Raw genomic sequence first — 22,116 nt, 5'->3', positions numbered from 1 at the left:
GACCTAGGTTTTGACAGGTTCCTTCACCCAGATTTCTCTCAGCTTTTCCAAGTTTTGTGAGTATTACATGTATAAGCAGGGCCGGCTCAAGAGGTTGTGGCACCCCAGATCAGCTTTTGCGCTTCCCTATGCCCCCACCTCCCACCTGTCCCACCCCCTGTCCTGCCTCTTGCCCCACCCCCTTCATTGGGGCCATGAGCTGCACAAACTACATATAAATAAAATCAGAAAAAAAATTGGAACATTCATTCAGTTGGATTATCTTTGGCGAGGGGGGGGCGGTCAAATGACATGGAAGACTGAAGAAAGTAAGAGGTAGTGGAAAGGGGTGGGAGAGAAGACAATGCCAGTGTGGTATCCACACTTCTGCTTAGCACTGATGGGCTTCTTCTGGAGCATACCCAGAGCATCAAACCGCTGTTGCATCACTGTCCCCAATCGGCAAGAGAAAATAACCCCCCCCCCCCTCAATGGACCTCTAGTTAGCCAATGGCAGGCTCCCCCCCCAAAAAACCCCCCACAGTAGATTCTGAAGCCTCTGGTATAGGAGGCTGGTCGTCCAATCCTAGCGTACCTTGGTTGTAACTAGTGTGCGTCATCCAGGAGGCGGGGAGGAGGGTTAGCAGTTCCAAGGTGCTCCATGCACCTATCAAGAGGCCAGAAGCTCCAGCTAGGGGGCAGGCCAAAACAGCCTTACAGGCCAGCTGCTTCAAGGGGGGAGGGCCTGGAGGGAGTGTTGGCATGAGCGTCAACAATGTTCAACAGAGGGAGGATGAAGGAAAACACTTGTGAAGGTAAGCTGCCTGGGGCCCGCACCTCCTCCATGTCAGTCAGGACCAATAGTGATGTCCCGGGCTCGGGCGTTTGCCACCCTTTAGTGCCGGTGCCCTGGGCCAGAGCCTCACCTGGTCCAGCTATAATAGTTATGAGATGTAATGCAGCTATCAATTTTTTTTTTTTAGTTTGTAATTTTTAATTATGTATGTTCATACCTGGAAACCACCTAGTTTATAGATGGTCTATAAATTTTTTTTTAATAAATTAAAATATAAGGGCAGTACATGATCATTTTACTTTGTGTATCTGACCTTCACTGCCATTGATCCTCACTGCAGAAACTTTAAACAAAAGCTGTATATATTGTACTCAGTATATATATATATATACATGCATAGACAATGTTCCACACTATAAGAGTTCATACTGTGTTTTTGCTCCTTTGCCATTCAGATTTCAACAGACTCCTGATGCAGGTGTATCGACTAAACGCAGCCATGTCAAGTCTTTTTAAAACCTGATTTTTTAAAAAGTAAACTAGATTTATCTTTACATCTGGAGCTCCTTCTTTTGTTAAATCTCACTTCTTTTATCTTTTGTTATTGCTTATCCATGAGGATCTGTTACTCCTTAACTGAAGTTATAAATATTACTGCCACAAACTTATATAGTAAATCTCCCTCCTACTTCTTGGAGCCAGGATCCACTGTTTTGTCCTGTTTCTCTAACTGCACCTTCCTCTCTTCTTAGAAGTGACGTGGGCAGGTTCCCCATTCCAGCTTAAACTTTCAAGCAAGTGCAATAGCCTCAGCAGCCCTGTCATTGCTCCCAACTTTACACCTTATAGCAGCACTATGGCAGGGCTAGCCAAAATCCTTCATCCCCTCCAGTAACTTAGCACATTGGCCAGGGTGTCAGAGCCAAAGACACTTCCCTTCACTCGTGGTATGATGGCTACAAAAGCCAAAGAATTCAAACAGAGCTGGGGTCATATACCAGTTTTTTCCTAGAGGGGTCTCCTCTCACCATTACTTCGTTGGTCAGCAGAGCCCTTCCTTTGTTCTGGAACCTGCAGAAGTATTCACAGGTCAAAGTCCAATACTATAGTAGAGTCACTAGAGATATCTGCTGTCCACCTAGAGCAGAAGCTTGTAGGCCTCTACAGTAGCAAGATTCTAGGGATAAATAGTGTCTTTCCCTAGGTCTACCTTAATAATGGGTTTTGACATTTTCTTTTCAGGAATTTGTCCAAACCTTGTTTAAACCCAGCTACACAAACTGCTTTTATCATGTCCGCCAGCAATGATTTCCAGAGCTTAACTATGGGTTGAACGAAAAAAATATTTTCTTTGAATTGTTTTTTTATTTATTTATACTTTTTACAATAATACATTCATATCACTATAAATGCTGGATTTCAGATAAACCATAAAGGAAAACAGATCATCTCAACGTTTCCCACAATAACATAAAAAATGGTGAGAAAGAAAATTAAATTTATACATATTGACCACCATAATTTATGGAACAAGATATAGGAAAATATAAAGAATAAATCAACCACTAGAAGGTGCAAACAGTATCCTATCCTATGTAGTCATTCAGGTTTGAACATTCCCCTCTTCCTTGGCTTTTATAAATTCAGTCAATTTCTTTGGATCCAAGAACACATAACTAGTATTGTTAATTGTTATCAGACATCTGCAGGGATATTTCAAAATTACGTCCCTCCCAAGGCGAGAGTCCTTGGCTTTAAGGCCAAGAACTCTCGCCTTCTTTTCTGTGCGTCCCTGTTTAGGTCTTAGTAAATTTGTATTTTCTCACCAAAGAAATTGGCTTGCATATTTTTAAAATACAAACGAAAAACATTATTCCTATCAAATTCAAAAGCAAAGGAAACTAACAAAGTCAGTCTTTGTGTTACTATCTCCAGAGAATTCTCCAAAAAAGCCGTTACATTTAAGTCAGGTAATGGTTCTGGTAAAGCTGATTTTGCACCAAAGATATATTGCGCCTTGACAACTGGTGGAAAAGCTTCTTTAGGAATATTAAAGACTTCTCCCAGATATCTCTTAAACATGTCTATCGGTGGTATTAAAGGAACTTTAGGAAAATTGAGAAGTCTTAAATTGTTCCTTCTAGCCTGTTGTCTAGGTAATCAACTTTTTAAACCAGAACTTCTTTTATCTTTTATCATTAGGCTTGTTAAATTATGTAAGGATTTAACTTCCTCATCCAATATCCCTATTTTTTCTTCATTTTTTTTAGCTTGAGAAGTGACAAGAACTTGAGATGTTTTAAGAGAGCAAACATCTTCTTTTAATATGTCCGTTACCTGGACTAGGTTCCTGTTCATAGCCTGAATGGCGTCCCATAGGCTCTCAAGAGTGATTGCTGTTGGTTTTACAACTCCTCGTACATCCACGGAAGCTTGCCCCGATCCACTGGTGGAGGTAGGGTTTTCTACCCCACCTTTCCAGGTAGCAATCGCTGCTGGGGTCACCACTGTTGCGGGTCCTCCTCTGACTGCTTGCAGGCTTGACTCACCGGTCAGCTCAGCGAGCTGTAGTCCCGCTACAGGTATATTGCTTCCAGGTCGTGGAGGCACAGCAACTGAAGGTGGGCTTAACAAAGCCCCTTCGATACTGCAGTCCGGCGTACCACCGTTGGAGCTGACCTTCGTGGGCGTCTGCGGCTCGAGTCGCTGTACTCCAAAACTCTCAAGCATCAGCTGACGGGGAGTGGAGCTCACGGGAGCAGAGGAGGCTTGCGACCCAGTTTTCCCCTTCCTTTCCCCCATGATGTCATCGAGTAAGGCTTAATTCCACCGAAAACTTTGCTGGGGTCAGGAGCTTAGCGCCTAACATCCTCCCTGGACGCCATCTTGTTCCCTCTCTGATTTGTTTTAAATGTGCTGCTTAGTAATTTCGTGGTGTGTCCCCTACCCTAGTCTTTGTTTACTGTTTCAGAAAGTACAGTCGATTTACATTTACCCATTCCACTTCACTTAGAATTTTATAGATCTCTCTCATATCTCTCCTCAATCGTCTCATCTTTTCCAAAATGAAGAGCCCCAACCTCCATAGCCTTTCCTCATATGAGAGCTGTTCCTTTTCTAATTCTGCTATATCTTTTTTGAAGTGGTATCTAAAATTGCACATGGTACTCAAGGTTCAATTGCAAATGGAGCATCACCGAAGCATTATATTTTTTGTTTTATTCTCTAATCCTTTCCTAACACTGTTTGCTTTTTTTCTGGCTGTTGCTGCTGCTGAGCAGAAGATTATGTTGTCCACCCTGGATCCTTTTCCTGGGTGATAACTACTCTGGAACCTAGCATCGTGTAGCTATAATTTAGGTTATTTTTCCCAATATGCATCACTTTGCATTTGTCCACATTGAATTTTACCTGCCATTTTGATGCCTAGTCTCCCAATTTCCAAGGTCTTTTGCAATTTCTCAAAATCTACATGAGATTTAACAACTTTGAATAACTGTGTCATCTGCAGATTTGATCACCTCACTCATTCCCATTTTCAAACCATTTTTAAATGTTGAAAAGCACTGGTCCCAGTTCAGATCCTTGTGGTACTCTCGGTCTGTTTTTTCTAGCAAAAAAGGTGCCGGTACTCAAATGCCAGGCCACCCTTCAGGGGTGGGGTGATCACTGAGGGACCCACCCCACAATAGCCAGGCCCCCTGCAACCAGTCATAAAATCAATGACAAGGCAGAATTGGTGTGTAGAGCCTGAGTTCTTTCATTATAACTTGGGGACCATGGGTCAATTTTAGCAGACAATGGAAAAGGTGCCAGTACTCAGTACCCCCAAGTACCCCCTCAAAAAAAAGCCCTGGGTACTCCATTATTTACTGTCCTCCATCAAGAGAAGTATCCATTTAACCCTACTAGCCAGGTCTCTTTTGAGTAGACCATTAAATATTCTTTTGGGCAATGCAGCAATTTTGTTCTATGTAATGTTGCTCCTCTATGTCTATGTGATTTCATGTCTGGATTATTGCAATGTCATTTATGCTGGGCTCACTCATACACTTAAGTGACTTCAATCTGCGCAAAACACTACCGTTCAGATCCTTTGCTGTGCAGGTTAAGTTTGACCAAATCAGCTTGTTACTCTTTCAGAATCACTGGCTTTCTTTTTCTCTTTAGAATTCAATCCAATCTTGGCTTGCTCCTTCTTGTGTGATTCACTCAGCAAGAGCGTATAGGCTAGAAATGATCTGTCTTGCATGAACACTTGGATACTACCAGGCACATTGCTTTCTTTTATATGGTTCTGATGCTTTGCAACGCACTTCCATCTACCCTGCATCTTGAAGTCTCCTCTAAGAATTTTTGGGTGACTCTAAAAACCCATCTGTCCACTTTGGAATTTGACAGGATGTAGATTTTGTGGGCTGTGGCGGCCGTAAGCTTGTTTGCCTGCTCTAACTTTTTTTCCTTTATGAAAAAAAAAATGACACTTACTGTTAAGTTACTCCACTCCAATTTTTTTCATTCTGTTCTGTCCTGTTATTTTATGGAGTTCCTTTCAATATCTTGTGCTCCTAAGTCATAAACTGCCTTGTGCCTGACTTGAAAGTGGTACTGTATATTCTGTTGTATTCATTGTTCTCATATACCACTTCTACCCTAAAAAAGGTCCTGAAGTAGTTTACAAAATAATAACAGTAAGAGTACATCTCAAAGATTGATCATAAATTCAAGAACCCCCCCCCCCCGTTAATTAAGATATTAAATGTAAATACACTTAAAGATAAACAGGACATTGCCTTCTGTCACATGACTTTTTAACTTCCTCAGGAGAGTCTCATGAAGGACTCTGTCAAAATATCAACTGCTTCACCTTTACCATATGTTTGTTCATGTGTTAAAAAAAAACCAAAACAAACAAACCTGCCCAGCCATGTGTCTGGGAATGCTGTCTCTGTTTGTCCTGGGTAAAACGTTATGCCAAATGATATTGCACACACATTTGACCCACATGTAGTCTGAGTAGTTTTAAAGGAAGCCTCTGTTCTATGCATGTTAATGCAGTGTTTCCCAACCTGTGCACCCTGGCAAAAATCACAGGGGTGTCGTGGAAGGACCTGGGAGATGTATGCACGGCTGCAATGAATCCTGGGCCCTGCCACACTGGAGGTTGAGGAGGCAGAAGGCTGCAAGGGAACAGCAAATCCTGCCCTCCACCTGTTGGGGAATGAGGGAGCGGCAGTAGAAAGGTTCCTGGCAATGGCAGAGATTCTCACACACTGCCTGCCATTAACACCGGGGCAGGATGGTTAACGTGGCAAGAGGAGGCTTTCAGGTTAATGGCAGGTAGCATGTGGGAATTGCTGCCGCTGCCAGGTAGGAGCAGTTGAGGGCGAGGGAAGGAGAGATGCTGCAAAGGGGGAGAAGGGCAGAATTGTTGGGGTGGAGGGGGAGGAAGGGAGAGATGCAGCAAAGGGGAGGTGAGAAAGGGAAAATTCTTGTATATGGGGGAGGAGGGGAGGGAGAGATGCATGGAGAGGGGTGAAAGAGGGAGAAATGTTGGACATAGGGATGGAGGGGAGGGAGATATGGTGCATGGGGGAGAAAGCGAGAAATGTTGAATATGATGGTGGAGGGGTGGAAAGGAGAGATGCTGCATGAGATGTTAAACCTGGGACACAAGTGAGGGAGAGAGAGAGAGGGTGGTCAATGGGGGAAGGAAGGTAGATGCTGGATGGAAGAGGGAGTGAAGGAGAGCAGACGTTAGATGGAAAGGACCAAATAAAAAACAATCTTATCTTTGCCGGTTAGCTACTGGGGCACCAGCACTGAATATCACTTAGTGCCCAGATAATTTCTGAGTAGTGACCCAAGGAGTTTCTGGTGCTCTCTCCTCTCCCCTCCCCTCCGAAGATCAGAAGAGCCCCCTGACTGACTCTCCACCTCCCCACACACTGTAGGCCTCTCCTGGATCTACCTTTTTGATAGAGCTTCTGGTCTAGCTGGTCCTATGGCAGGAGCAGGGCTTTCTTTCAGGGGGTACTGAGTACCGGCACTTTTTCCATTTTCTGCTAAAATGGACCCACGGAACCCAAGTTTTAATGATAGAGCTCAGGCTCTACACACCAATTCTGTCTTGTCATATATTCTATGACTGGTTGCATGGGGCATTGCTATTGTGGGGTGGGTCCCTCAGTGATCATCCCACCCCTGAAGGGTGGCCTAGCATTTAAGTACTGGCACCTTTTTTGCTAGAAAAAAATGCACAGGTCAAGAATAATGCCCACTCGCTGTTGCCAGTTGTGGCTGTGGCTTCAAAATGGCCACCTCTAATTCTAGTAGCAGTCTTGTGGTTTCCTCTAGTATTGTAAGTCACAGCAGCCATTTTGAGGCCAGAACCGTAAAGGACAGGAGCAAGTGGGCATCAGTCTTGCCCTTATGGCCCTCTAGACCAACGAGGAGGGAGGGAATTTTTGGGTCCTCTTATGTATAACATAAATTTGCACACCCTGGAGACACTTTATATGCAAATGTATCTCATGCAAACTGTTGTTGGTTTCCTAAGAACCTGACTAGCTATGGGGTCATTAAGACAAGTGTCTTATACAGGTCCCAGCTGAATATCATCCAGGACCCAGATAAGATCTGGCGGCCAGTACACGTTGGATGGCCATGGATAGTCAATGCCTGTGCCTGGATATGGCCCCAATATTGACTACTGGGGCCTAATTCTGTCCATGATGTACAGCGTTTAAAAAAATGCTGATGCCAGCTGAATATTGACAATTTCTTGCCATGAAAATCCATAGTCTGTTTGTAATCCAGAAATACATAGGTCAGGATTTCCCAAACTTGTCTTAGTGATCTAGGCTCTTAGGATACTTACAGTGGTTTGCATTAGATACATTTGCATAAAAAAGGGACTCCAGTGTGTGCAAATTTGTTATACATATTTATAATGGTTATCCTAAAAACCAAACTGAATATGGAGATCATCAGGATAGGTATGGGGAAACCCTGACATAGCACCTCCTATCTAAACTTTTTTTTACTTTTTTTGCTTTGAGACGTGATGCTATTGATATCCTACATTCAGAAAGTCTGTTGCTAAGTTCACTGTATGATGACTTTATAATACATTAGTATCCTTGCTGGGAAATTGGAATCAGTATTAGGCATTCATTATACAAACAGTCGGTGTAGGAGCTAGATGATCAAAGCTTAATGCAAGCTTCCCAGCAACATGGAAGGCTTGAATATAGTGAGAATGTTTTTGTAAACACTATTCCTGTAATGCTGCTGTATCTAATATTTATTCCCTGCATTGCTCCTCCAATTAGAGAAGCGATGGCCTATATTCATGTGTGCTGCCAAACATGCTCTCAGAATCTTTCATACCATGGTATTGTTGAATTTCTTCTAGATTATTGCATGTCCATCTGTATTATGCTTTTGAAATTTCAAAAGCGTTTGCCTGAGCATCTCAATTGTTGGGGTATTCCCCCCTCCCCCCCCCCCGACAGGATTGAGTCTGGCATAATAGGATGAAGTCATTGTACATCACTGGGATGGAACAATTCTCCCAGAGCTAAGAACATAGTGTAATGATCTGAGTATATGTGGCCCTTCTTATGATGAAAAAAACAGTTTGGGCTGTTGATCCTAATCAGGTAATCTAATACTCCAGAGAACTGAAAAACAGCCAAACACAATCCAAAGGGTTGTGTAAAATGAATGTGAAGAAATGAGTAAAGTGGGAAATACCCTCAGAAACCAAGGCTCCCGCCAAGGTCTGGTCAACGAGACACTATTATCTATAAAAGAATTTGTGCTCGTGATCTAGTTTCTTTCATGGGGTAAATGTTCCCTGCTTCACTCATCCATAGAAGAGCATCATACAAAATTGCCCATAATAGAGCACAAATTTTAAGAGTAACTGAGTTGAAAATCAGCAGTTGAAATGTGGGGTTGTCAAGCCAGCATTTATTAAGCTAAGTTGATGCATGCTATGCTGTAGCTTGAACAGTTTTTGTTACTCAGTTACTCTTAACGTTTGTGCTCTATTATGGGCAATTTTGTATGATGCTCTTATATGGGCAATTTTGAATGTGTGAAGCATGGAACATTTACCCCATGAAAGAAACTAGATCACGGGCACAAAGTCTTTTATAGATAATAGTGTCTCGTTGACCAGATCTTGGCGGGAGCCTTGGTTTCTGAGGGTATTTCCCATTTTACTCATTTCTTCACATTCATTTTACACAACCCTTTGGGTTGTGTTTATATGTGGCCCTTCCCAAGGCAATGGTCTCCTCGGATCCTCATCCCCCCTACCCCCAGCCAAATAGATGCTTAAAAAAATACAGATTCTTGACAAAAGTTTTCTTCAAATTAGTAAGTATTCTGATATTTTCCATTGAATTTAAACATTTTATTTCTTTGTTTTTCTTTAGCCATTTTTGTATATCACCAATATCTGAATTCAGACCATGCCTGAAATGTAGCAGAAAAAGCCAGTACTTCAATACTCACGCCAAGTGTTTACACTGCTTAGATGAGGATCATAAACAGCAATCGAGCACTGTGCTTGTTTGTTTCATAGAGCATGGAAGGATCACCTTAATCACCTCTGCAACCTATACAAAGCTGAAATAATTACTTTAGTTGAAGGATTAAAACAGGATCTTCTCTGTGCAGAAGTCTGTGAACTCTGCACATATGAGAAGCTTCATTGAAGAACCTTCAACCTCCTGGTGAAGTAGCTTAAGTCCAGTTGCTCAAGAGGATCTCCAGATAACATTAAGATTGGTTCATGCTTCTTCTGATGTTTCAAGGCTCACCGTGTAGCCTGAAGGGAAAGTGACTTGAAAAATGGAAGCATGTAACTGCTGTATGTCCTCATCAATTATCATTTATTGAACTTTTAATAGACCACCTTTTATAGCGATAGAAAGGCATAACAGACACACAAGTCCATTCATTTAAAATCCTGAGATAGAAAATCAGTCCCACTAACAGTGGGCCACCTGACAAGGATCAAGGGCCCAATGGGATTATCTAGACTGTCCAATCAGGAGCCCTGCTACCATTCCATAAGGGCAATACTGAGGAAATGATCTTCAGAACTGTCCTGAACTTCCTATAGGAGGCCTCAGCACATAAAGAGAGGATTAAAGTGTTCCAGAGACAGGTTGCAATGAAATAGAAGGCACTATGCCTCGTATACGCCCTGCTAGCATGGGAAGGGCCAGTGAGAACCAGTCTGTCTTTGTTCAGAGAATGGAGGTAATGAATAGGGATGTAGGGGATCATGAGGGAAGAATGTGAATGGCCACTGTGACTGGCCTTATGGGTAAGGATGAGTACCTTGAGTTGGCTGTTATATATAAGTACATAAATATTGCCATACTGGGACAGACCGAAGGTCCATCAAGCCCAGCGTCCTGCTTCCAACAGTGGCCAATCCAGGTTACAAGTACCTGGCAAGATCCCAAAAGAGTACAGTACATTTTATGCTGATTATCCTTGAAATAAGCAGTGGATTTTCCCCAATTCCATTTTAATAATGGCTTGTGGACTTTTCTTTTAGGAAGCTATCCAAACCTTTTTTAAACCCCGTTAAGCTAACTGCTTTTACTACATTCTCTGGCAATGAATTCCAGAGTTTAATTACACATTGAGTGAAGAAATATTTTCTCCGATTTGTTTTAAATTTACTACTTTGTAGCTTCATTGCATGCTCCCTAGTCCTAGTACTTTTGGAAAGAGTAAACAAGTGATTCATGTCTACCCATTCCACTCCACTTATTATTTTATAGACCTCTATCATATCTCCCCTCAGCCGTCTTTTCTCCAAGCTGAAGAGCTCTAGCTGCTTTAGCCTTTCCTCATAGGCTTTAGCCTTTCCTCTTTATCATTGTCATTGCCCTTCTCTGTACCTTTTCTAATTTTGAGATGCGGTGACCAGAATTGCACACAATATTTGAGGTGTGGTCGCACCATGGAGCGATACAAAAGCATTATAACGTCCTCATTTTTTCCCCTTCCTTTCTATAGGCAACCCATGTAGTTGAAGAAATAAAGGAGTAATGTAATCCTGCCTCTGTGTGCAATATAGTACACGAGTGGCTATGTTTTCCAAGGTCTGAAGTCTCTTCAGTTCTGACTTGGTAACACCAGCGTAAACTACATTGCAATAATCATATTGTGAGCTGATAAAGTGCATGAAAAAGGTAGTAAACCAACTAAGAACAGGACTTGCAATGCCTATGCAAGAAAGTCTCTGAAGTAGTAGGATATGGTGAACCAGATCAAATATAGCTGAGAGGTCTAAAGATACTGCAAGAACAATAAAGCCATTATCCAACTTGCTATGAACCTCACTTAAGGGCAGTGTTAGTACAGTTTCATTTACCAATAAACTTCACTTCTGAACTTGAGATTTCTCCTTCTCTAGACTATCTCTGCTCTGTTTTGTTGTTATGATGCAAAAAGAAACAAGCAGTCCTAAGCTCGAGAGTCACCCACTTGTGTGCTTGTTGATGGAAAAAGCGTTGTTGTTCAACTGTAATAGACATTTTCCTTGGACAGCAGGATTGATCAGGCACACAATTCCTTCTACCTTCTACAGTTTCCTAAATTCTTGAGCTTTGCAACTATCTGAGGGGATAAGGAGACCCCTGTGCATGGGAAGGGCCACTTGTGTGTTTGATCAATCCTGCTGTCCATAGAAAATATCTATTACAGGTAAGCAACCATGCTTTCTGTGACTGAATGTGTACACTTATGTGATATGGCATATACTCACAGTAGTATGCTTATATGGTTACATGCATTTTGCATCTCTGTCATAATTCAATTTCTGGTCTCATTTGGTTTGTTTCTTGTTTGTTTTTCCCTAGGGCTGCAGCAGTGAAATGGGTTATATATTATGGAATAATTCAGTTTCTTGGAAACCAGAGGTAAGAGCGACTTTATTCTAAAAATTACCTCCTTAGAAAACATTGGTGTTAACACGATTCTGTAAATAAGTATAACTATTATATTTCAAAATGTTCATCTTACCGTATACTGGAAAATCCCTAAGGGGCCCTTTTACTAAGCAACAGTAAGCCCATTGCAGGTTTACCGTGCGCCAATCCAGAACTATCGCAGGAGCCTGGCAATAGTTCCCACCCCTAGCATGCGCCATTTCTGGTGCTACAAAAATGTGTCCAGCGGTAATCAGGCAGTGCTGCGCTAGCACGGGAGCCCTTACCGCCATCTCAATGGGTGGTGATAAGGGCTCCCCACCAAAATGGCCATTTCTTTTTCCCCAAAATGGACAGCCTTTTACCCACTGCGTTAAAAGTAGGCCTAAGTGCGCATCACAAACATGCACTGACGCTAGCGCAGGCCCCCTTTTACCACAGCTTAGTAAAAGGAACCCCTAAGTACTTCCACTTGGAGATGAAAAATAAGTGAGGCAAATATTATCTTATGACCATAAGAAACTTAAGCGACCAATAGAGATGTGCATTCATGTGAAAGAACATGGGATATGTTGTTGACATTTCCCATGGCCTTTGATGATGTGTTTAACCCAAAACAGCAGGAAAACCCCCAATTTTTCCACATGTGATCAATAGTGCTTAATAATATGCATGATGTAGTAGGTTCAGGTTCATTAGCAAAGAAAAGTGTGTACTATTTGCAATGGGGCACACATTGCCCCCCCCCCCCCAAAAAAAAAAAACAACAAACAAAACAAACCCCCCCATAAACTCAGAAAACTAATCAAAATAAATATTTTTAACCTTCATACCCCTAGTGACAGTTGCTTTTGATCTCTGGTTTTATGCATTATTTAATATATTTTGGGGACAAGTTGCAGAGGATTTCCACAGTAAATGAATGTCAACCCAAGGAAGAAATACAAATCTTTGAAAGCTGCCTGAGAGAAGGACGCCCATCTCCCGATTTGTGTCGGAAGATGGGCGCCCTTCTCTTTTGAAAATGCCCCTATTAGGGGATCATTTATTAACAGTGGGACCCTTTTTCGAAGTTGCGGCAAAAGGGGGCCTTCCTGCGTTTTTGATGCACGCCAAGGCTCCTTTCTACTGCAGCAGGTAAAAGGCAGGTCTTTCTTTTTTTCAAGAAATGGCTGTGAGGCAAGTGAAGCACTTGCTATGCGGCCATTTCGGGGGAAGCACTTACTGCCACCCTATTGAGTTGGCGGTAAGGGCTCCCGCGCTAACCCGGCGGTAACTGGACAGCGAGCGGCACTGCCCAATTACTGCCGGGTACACACCAGCACTACAAAAATAAAAATATTTTTGTAGCGCCGGATATGATGCACACTGGGGGAGGGAACTACCGCTGGACTGCTGCGGTAGCCCAGCAGTACTTCCCTTTTAGCAAGCGGTAAGCCTGCATTGGGCTTACCGCTGCTTTGTAAATGGGCCCCAGTGTGTGCTAATGCCATGAATATATGTATATTATTTACCATAGAGCCCATTGCATAAAAAGATCCCTGCAGTGAATAACATGCATTAGCTCACACTGTCAGGAAATGACCCCCTAAGTACCTCAGTAGTGCATTTTAGTAAATCCCAGTCTGTAGGATAATGAGACTTGATAGGTTCAGAATAATCAGTATCCAAAGGCAGAATGCTAAGGTACACCATTGAAAAACTAACGTGTTCATACAAGACACATTAAGTTGTGATTGTCACAAGTTTACATGTTTCTGTAATTTCTGCTTTATCTTCTGTACACTGTTTTAAGCTTCACTAGATAAGCAGTTAATAAGTTGTAATAAATAGAAAAAAATGTAAGATTATCAAAATAAAGCCCAAAATCACAACAGTTAAAAATATATATATTGGATAACACAGTAAACTTACCAACTCCTCATTCTGCTTGCTTATTTATCTACTTACTTACTTAGGGGCCCTTTTACAAAGTGGTGGTAGGGTTACCGTACCAAATCAACACTACCACCTACTAGGAGCTTAGTCAAGATCGGGAGGTGAGGCTGGTGGTTGGGGGGCGGGGATAGTGCTGGGCAGACTTATACGGTCTGTGCCAGAGCCGGTGGTGAGAAGCGGGACTGGTGGTTGGGAGGCGGGGATAGTGCTGGGTAGACTTGTACGGTCTGTGCCAGAGCCGGTGGTTGGGAGGCAGGGCTGGTGGTTGGGAGGCGAGGATAGTGCTGGGCAGACTTATATGGTCTGGGCCCTGAAGAGCACAGGTACAAATCAAAGTAGGGTATTGTCGCGGCTCTGATGTCACTCTTGTGTAGGTGAGCTCTTGAGTTTTCCCGATCTCCACAGACCAGGAAATGACCGAGCACCCCGAATCTTCACCCGCGGCGACCGCCGTTCACCGAGGGTTGAGCCCTCAGCTGCGGGCGGCCAGCAGGACTGCTGGAACCACGGGGAACGGTCAACGGGCTTGAGGCACAAACACAGTCTTGGAAATGGCTAGCAGTCTTGGAGAACAAACACAGACGTGGAGATAGCTAGCAGGACGGCTAGCAGTCTTGGAGAGCAAACACAGACTTGGAATAGCTAGCAGGACGGCTAGCAGTCTTGGAGAACAAACACAGACTTGGAATAGCTAGCAGGACGGCTAGCAGTCTTGGAGAACAAACACAGACTTGGAATAGCTAGCAGGACGGCTAGCAGTCTTGGAGAGCAAACACAGACTTGGAATAGCTAGCAGGACGGCTAGCAGTCTTGGAGAACAAACACAGACTTGGAATAGCTAGCAGGACGGCTAGCAGTCTTGGAGAGCAAACACAGACTTGGAATAGCTAGCAGGACGGCTAGCAGTCTTGGAGAACAAACACAGACTTGGAAATCCCTTGGCAGGATGGCTTCAAACCAGAAAACGGAAGCACTGGTTCTCCTCCGTGCTTCCGTTTAAATCCCCCGCTTGTCTTGGCTGAAGAACAGCTGGCGCCAATCCTCTCCGCCCCGGCCGGCAGCGGAGACCGGATTGGTCCCTTCGTCCGATGGGCGGAGTTCCCAGGAGGATGCGCCAATCCGGCGCGGGTGGGCGGAGCCTCCTCGCTGGTCCTGCTGCAGCGAGGAGGACGCCGACGCCGGCGCCGCCATCTTGACCGGCGGATTTGCCTCTCCGAGGCCGGCGTTAGTTCTTCTGGATCGCCGGCCTCGGAGCAACTCACGGTCGCGGCGATCCCCGTGGCAGCCTTCTCTTGTCGGCCCGCATTCCCCTGGTGCCTCCGTCTCCCGCTTCGGCCTGCGGGATGCCAGGTACGGACCCGGAACGGGACAGGTATACACAAAAAGTAGCAAATATGAGTTATCTTGTTGGGCAGACTGGATGGACCGTGCAGGTCTTTTTCTGCCATCATCTACTATGTTACTATGTTACTACTACTACTTAACATTTCTAGAGCGCTACTAGGGTTATGCAGCGCTGTACAGTTTAACAAAGAAGGACAGTCCCTGCTCAAAGGAACTTACAATCTAAAGGGTAGCACATCCACCTGGTGGTAATGTTGAAGTTGGCACATGCTGTTTCCCATGGTAGAAAATATTTTTTTTCTATTTTCTACTGTGAGGACGATCCTGGCAGTAATTGGCAACACAGCCACATTGACGCTTGCCGCATGAGTACTGCACGTGTAGCGTGTGAGTCCTTACCGCTAGGCCAATGAATGGCAGTAAGGGCTCAGGCAGTAATTAGCCACTCGCTACCTGTAAAGGGTAAATGTGAGCTGGTTAATGCAGTGTACCAGCACGCACATAAAAGCTTTTGATGAAGTTCCTCATGAGAGACTCCTGAGAAAATTAAAGAGTTATGGGATAGGAGGCAAGGTTCTGGTGTGGATTAGGAATTGGTTATTGGACAGAAAACAAAGGGTAGGGTTAAATGGTCATTTCTCTCAATGGAGGAGGGTGAACAGTGGAGTGCCACAAGGATCAGTACTGGGACTGGTGCTATTTAACATATTTATAAAAGATATAGAAATCGGAACGATTCAAGGTTGTTAAAACACATGCAGACTGCGAAATATTGCAGGAAGACCTTAGGAAATTGGAAGACTGGGCAACCAAATGGCAGATGAAATTTAATGTGGACAAATGCAAGGTGATGCACATTGGAAAGAATAATCCAAATCATAGTTACCTGATGCTAGGGTCCACCTTGGGGGTCAGTACTCAAGAAATAGATCTAGGTGTCATTGTAGATATCTGAAATTTTCTGCTCAATGTATGGTGGCAGCCAAAAAAGCAAACAGGATGCTAGGAATTATTAGGAAAGGTATGGTGAATAAGACCAAAAATACTATAATGCCTCGGTATTGCTCCATGGTGCAACTGCACCTTGAGTATTGTGTTCAGTTCTAGTCGCTGTATCTCAAAAAAGATATAGTGGAATTAGAAAAGGTTCAAAGAAGAGTGACCAAAATGATAAAGGGGGTGGAACTCCTCTCGCATGAGGAAAGGCTAAAGAGGTTAGGGCTCTTCAGCTTGGAAAAGAGATGGATGAGGGGAGATACGATTGAGGTCTACAAAATCCTGAGTGGTGTAGAACGAGTAAAAGTAAATATACTCATTCCAAATGTACAAAGACTAGGGGACACATAAGGAAGTTACATGGAAATATTTTTTTTTTAAATAGGAGGAAATATGTTTTCACTCAATGAATAGTTCTGGAACTCTTTGCTGGAGAATGTGGTAACAGCGGTTAATATATCTGGGTTTTAAAAAGGTTTGGACAAGTTCCTAGAGGAAAAGTCCATAGTTTGCTGTTGAGACAGACATGGAGAGGCAGCTGCTTGCCCCAGGATTGGTAGCATGGAATGTTGCTAATAATTGAGTTTCTGCCAGGTACTTGTGACCTGGCATGGCCACTGTTTGGAAATAGGATACTGGGCTAGATGGACCATTGGTCTGACCCAGTATGGCTACTCTTTATGTTCTTAATTCTAGCGCATGGCTATTTACTGCCCCCATTGAAAAAAAGCCTTTTTTTCCCACTGTGGTAAAAAATGGCCTAGCGCATGCCAAAAACACATGCCCATACTACTGCAGGCCACTGTTTACCATGGCTTAGTAAAAGGACTCTTTACTTATTTACTATATTTATAACTCACCTATCACCTAGATTGGGTACATAAAAACATGCACAACAAAAATAGAGATACATACATACTGCCAATTAACATTCCTCCTGTCATATAATTTCCTCATCAATATATCACATATAAGCATGTACAAACAACTGAGTCTTTAATTTTTTCTGAAATCCAGATATTGATATTGACATACGAACCAGACCAGATAATTTATTCCATAAATATGAGGGGACCAAAGGACCTCCAGAGCCCAATTTGTGATTATAAAAATGTTTATTAACAAAGCACTCACAAAACATGACCTGACATGGGGCCGTATTTTGGCAGAAGACCACCTGCTTCAGGGGGCACATACAAAGCTTAGGAAAGGGTGCTATGTATACGATGGTCAAATGCTGCAACAGCTCCTCACGACATAGATCTGTGAGTACTGCATTGTAACTCAGAGGCTTCTCACTGTAGAAATCATTAGTACTCACAGATCTATGTTGTGAGGAGCTGTTGCGGCATTTGACTATCGTATTCATAGTACCTCTTTCCAAGCTTTGTGGCTACGCAACAGTGTATGTAACCCCTGAAGCAGGCGGCCTTCCAGTGAAACATGGCCCCGCCTCAGGTCTTGTTTTGTGAGGTGCTTCGTTAATACCTTATAATGAGAAGGTAGTGGAGTACACATCAAAAATACCAAAAATAATCCTCACAAGATTAACAAGAGCCAGAGAGAGAGTGGTGCTCTTTGATTTTTTGTAAAATTGGCCCATATGTAGTCTTTACCACAAGTCCCTGAACCAGCTAATGAAATGCTGGCCACCGCTGGACAAGGAGCAGTGAACTGAGGGCTAAGCTAAATACAGTTATAATACTTTTAAAGACACATTTTATGTATATAGCATTTGGTCAAAATAAAACAAAAAAAGAAGATTACACAAGAGGTTTTTTATGCCAATGGTAGACACTGGAGACCCGTTTGAAGACCCGAAAGAATTAAATTTGGTCTGGGTCAGCTGAGGCTTTTTCCTCTTTGTGTTTTCCCTTTTTGGTCTGCTGAAGTGCTTTGTTAATAAACATTTTTATCATCACAAATTAGGGTCTAGAGGTCCTTTGGTCCACCTCTACTTCTTTGAGCTTTGTTGGACTATATGTGAGGGATTTTGGTTCCTGTTTTCTTCGTTCCATAATTATGGACCAGCTATAGGAAAAGTCTTATCATAACATTTTATAACTTGCTTAAAATATCTAGACACGTTATCAGTCAAGATCTTAAAAATGAACATCAGTATTTTATATTGAGGTGGGGCCCTGTTTACTAAGCCGCATTATAGGCGCATTAGCGTCTTTAACGCGCATTAACCATGTACGCACCTACAACATCCCTATAAGTGCCTACACGGTTAACGCCTGCGCTAATTGTAGGCGTGTTAAAAACGCTAAAGCGCCTTAGTAAACAGGGCCCTAATTGCTTTGAAAATGAGATCCATAGTATCCTGTCCTTCACCAGGAGCTAGTGTAAGGACTTCATTGACAAAGATACATGATCAAATTTGTGAAGTCCTACAATCAATCAGCAACACAACAGTCCAGTTTGTATTTACAGAGTCTTAAATCCAAATATTGTAACTTGCACAGAATTCTCTTTTGCATGTGTCTCAAGCCATTTAATTACCCTAGATATGTGTTATAACAAAAGCTTATTTCCAGTGGAGTAGATTGTTAAATCCAGAAAGAAATATTAAAAAAATGAAGGATTTTCCTATTTGGGGGATAAATTTATAAAGGATTTTTCACACATATTGCCAGTAGATGAGTAAAATGCCTCTTTTAAAATTACTTCTATTCTCCGGGCCCCCTTCAACACGAATAAGTCTTTCGCCTTTTACTAAACACTTCCGTGGCAAGGGGCACCTACGAGACTCTCAATTTTTGAGTGGCCCTGCTTTCCTGGGCTAAGAAAGAAAAAAAATTGCTTCTCTGCATAAAAGTATATGCTGTAACAAATAGGTGCACACTTGTATGTGAATGGAGTATAAGTGTGTTTGGAGGTGGAATTTGGTTAGAATGCAGGTGGAGTCATAAAGTATACATGTAGGTTATAAAATGTACATATGTGTGTGTACATCAGCCTTACACCATCCCAGCTCCCAAGCTAGTATAAATTATTCCGCAATCTTGCATCCATGACAGATCTGTTTTGATTCTACCCATTCCAGAATTTTTAGTAGCATTGCCCCTACGTTATGGAATGCTTTTCCTACCTACTTATGCCTTGAACAATCTTGGTCTCCCAATATTGATGGATTCAGGTCTTATATAATGAGCAGTATCCAAACTATCAATTCTAACCAAAAAATTAACTGCTCAACTCTGTTACTTGCTTTTATGTGCTTAAGGTTGTTAAGTGATTATTACTAAAAGACCTCAACTGTCACATTTTCCAAAAGCAGGAACTAGGATCGTGAGCCCTTGGGCCACTGCCGAGGAGTGGCAGTGGCAGGCAAAACCACCCCACACAGGGATAAGACAGAACTCTGACAGGGACAGCTAGACTTTACCTGCACTTGACCACCGTTCCTCAGGAGTTGAGCCCCTGGGTGCAGGTGGCCGGCAGGACTTACCGGACAGGGCAGGAACTGGATACCAGCAGGATACTTACAGGGACTAGAATACACAGGGAGGCTAGGCAGAATACTAGACTAGGACTCTCAGACAGACAAGGGACAGAACTGAAAGCTGCAAGCAGCCACTGAAACAGGAAACAACCACAGATAGACAAGAGACAGAACTGAAAGCTGCAAGCAGCCACTGAAACAGGGAACAACCACTGATAAATAAGAGACAGAACTGAAAGCTGCCAGGCAGCCACTGAACAAGAAACACAGACAACCTAGAACTAGACAAACATACAAACAAGAAACAAGACTGGGAAACAAGCAATACAGTACAAGAAGCTACACAAAGACTAAACTAGAATCAGGCAAGAATACAGACTATAAACTGGACTAGGCAGAAGTGCAACAAGCACCAACAAACCAGGGCCTTAGGCGATGCAAAGGCAAAGCAGAGAGTTTCCAAATGGCTAATAAGCCCAGCAGCAGCTGAGATTCAGCTTCAGCAATCACAAGGCAACTAAGGGTGCTGTGCAGGCTCAAACAAGACAAGCAAGTCTGGCAGGCCGGAAGATCCAGACTGGACTGGCCTGAAGTCTGGAACGGGAAACAGCACACAGACAATCCAATGCAGCCACCAGGTCTGGCCACCAGAGGGTGAGGGGAGCACAAACCAAGAAGCAGGCAGAAAGCATACTGAAGCATAGAGAAGCCCAGGTGCCGCACAGAGGAGCAATCAGAGCCATGCTGGAAGCAGCCAGCACACAGAGACAGAGACAAAGCTAACTTAGAAAGACCACACAGAAGCCAGCTTAGAAGCTGACCGCCAGAAATAAGATACGCCCAGGAGGGGTCACGACCACAGACGTGACATCAACATGGGTAACAGGCGACCCGTGAATTCAAATGCCACTTGGGTATTACCCAGCTAATGAAAGCTCCTTTTGGGTTGCTTGACTCATATCAATTGAAGTATTTGATCTAGAAAGTTAGTTTTGGTGGTAGTAACTTCAGCTCGCAGAGCCAGTGAGCTGCAGGCCCTAGTAGCTGATCCACCTTACATAAGAACTTGAGCGTTGCCTTACTAGGACATACCAAAGGTCCATCAAGCCCAGCATCCTGTTTCCAACAGTGGCCAATCCAGGTTACAAGTACCTGGCAAGATCCCAAAACAGTAGAATACATTTTATGCCTCTTATCCTAGAAATAAGCAGTGGATTTTCCCCAAGTCCATCTTAATAATGGCTTATCCTCTTTTCTTTTAGGAAGTTATCCAAACCTTTTTTAAAACCTGCTAAGCTATACCACATTCTCTGGCAACAAATTCCAGAGTTCAATTACACATTGTGTGAAGAAATATTTTCTCCGATTTGCTTTAAATTTACTACAATGTAGCTTTATTGTGTACCCCCTAGTCCTAGTATTTTTGGAAAGAATAAAGAAGCAATTCGCGTCTACCCATTCCACTCCACTCATTATTTTATAGGCCTCTATCATATTTCACTTTGCTTAGACAAGAGCCGTTTTTTTTTCGATTGCTGGTCCTGTTGACCTTATGGCACTAACTGAAACCACACAGATGAAGACCTTGCTGTTTTCCTGGCCTTTAATAATTAGTGCACAGTGTTGGAATGTAATTGTATTTTACATGCATTGCCTGTCACCTATTATTTCTCTGTGATTACTCTGTGACCTCTGATGTGAATTACTTAGAGAGGTCACACTGCTATGCAACTTCCTGTGGGGGTTAGATGCAGCACATGCAGCACATGGAGCACATGGAGCTCATGTTCTCTCCTAACCTGAGAGGATCTATGGTGGTGTGAGCATCCATTACCATCTAAGCACATGGAAGGAGCTGATAAGACAAATGTATAGTAATATGTATATATAAGCCTGTCTGATTATAATCTAACTGCAAACTGTGAGTAAACAGATGTTTTGTTACTTCAACTTTAAAGTGACTCAGCAGTGAATTATTCAGGGGTGAATGAGAGAGAGATGAAGAAAGAAATTAACATTTCTAAAGCTGAAGCTGTGTGTACTAAAATCTGCTAAATTATTTACTACAAATAATCCAACAAAAGGGTTATGGGCCCAGGGCCAGGAATTGAAAAAGAAGAGAAATATTACCAGGCAGAAAAAAGGCCACATTTTTCTCTTAAGTTTTAAAGGAAAGATTCAGTCTGTCTCTCTCTCCCCCCACACAGCAGACAGAAGGCTAAGAAAATGGCTGAGGGAAGAAATTCACCATTGTTCTATTCTCTCAAGGTGCCTAGATTAACTGAGTTTAATTATCAGCAGTGGGAACTAAGATTCATATGTCTCCTTCGAGCAAAAAGATTAGATATATGCTTAGACCAAGACAGAACAGCTGAAAATATGGCTGAATGGGACAATGCAAACTATTATGTGAAGTGCATGCTTTTGGAAGCTCTCTCAGAGAAACAAGCCATATTAGTGGAGGGAAAAGATACACCAAAGGACATTTTATATAAACTGAGAACTATGTATGCAACTACATATGCAAAGCAGCAACCAATTTGGCTGGCAGAGTTGAATGAAACCAAATTAAGGGATAAAAGTAAATGTAATGATCACATTATGCATCTTATGTCTTCATTTCAAAAGCTAGAACTTTCTGGAATTCCCAT

General features: G+C 42.8%; 1 protein-coding gene and 1 non-coding gene across 3 annotated transcripts in view; both read left to right on the top strand.

The window, feature by feature from the left end:
- The window catches only part of B4GALNT3 (beta-1,4-N-acetyl-galactosaminyltransferase 3), a 378,744-nt gene that overhangs the window by 228,178 nt on the left and 128,450 nt on the right, over positions 1-22,116 (top strand). For both annotated transcript variants that reach the window (XM_030214008.1, XM_030214009.1), the window contains exon 6: positions 11,671-11,730. In XM_030214008.1, the coding sequence (XP_030069868.1) occupies positions 11,671-11,730 (60 nt within the window). The remainder of the gene's footprint in view (positions 1-11,670; positions 11,731-22,116) is intronic.
- Positions 18,692-18,805, top strand: LOC115478263. The gene has a single exon (XR_003943481.1). It is a non-coding gene; the product is annotated as a U5 spliceosomal RNA (small nuclear RNA).

Source organism: Microcaecilia unicolor, chromosome 9 (assembly GCF_901765095.1).
Source record: "Microcaecilia unicolor chromosome 9, aMicUni1.1, whole genome shotgun sequence".
NCBI lineage: Eukaryota > Metazoa > Chordata > Amphibia > Gymnophiona > Siphonopidae > Microcaecilia > Microcaecilia unicolor.
This window is presented reverse-complemented; position numbering and strand designations above follow the sequence as displayed.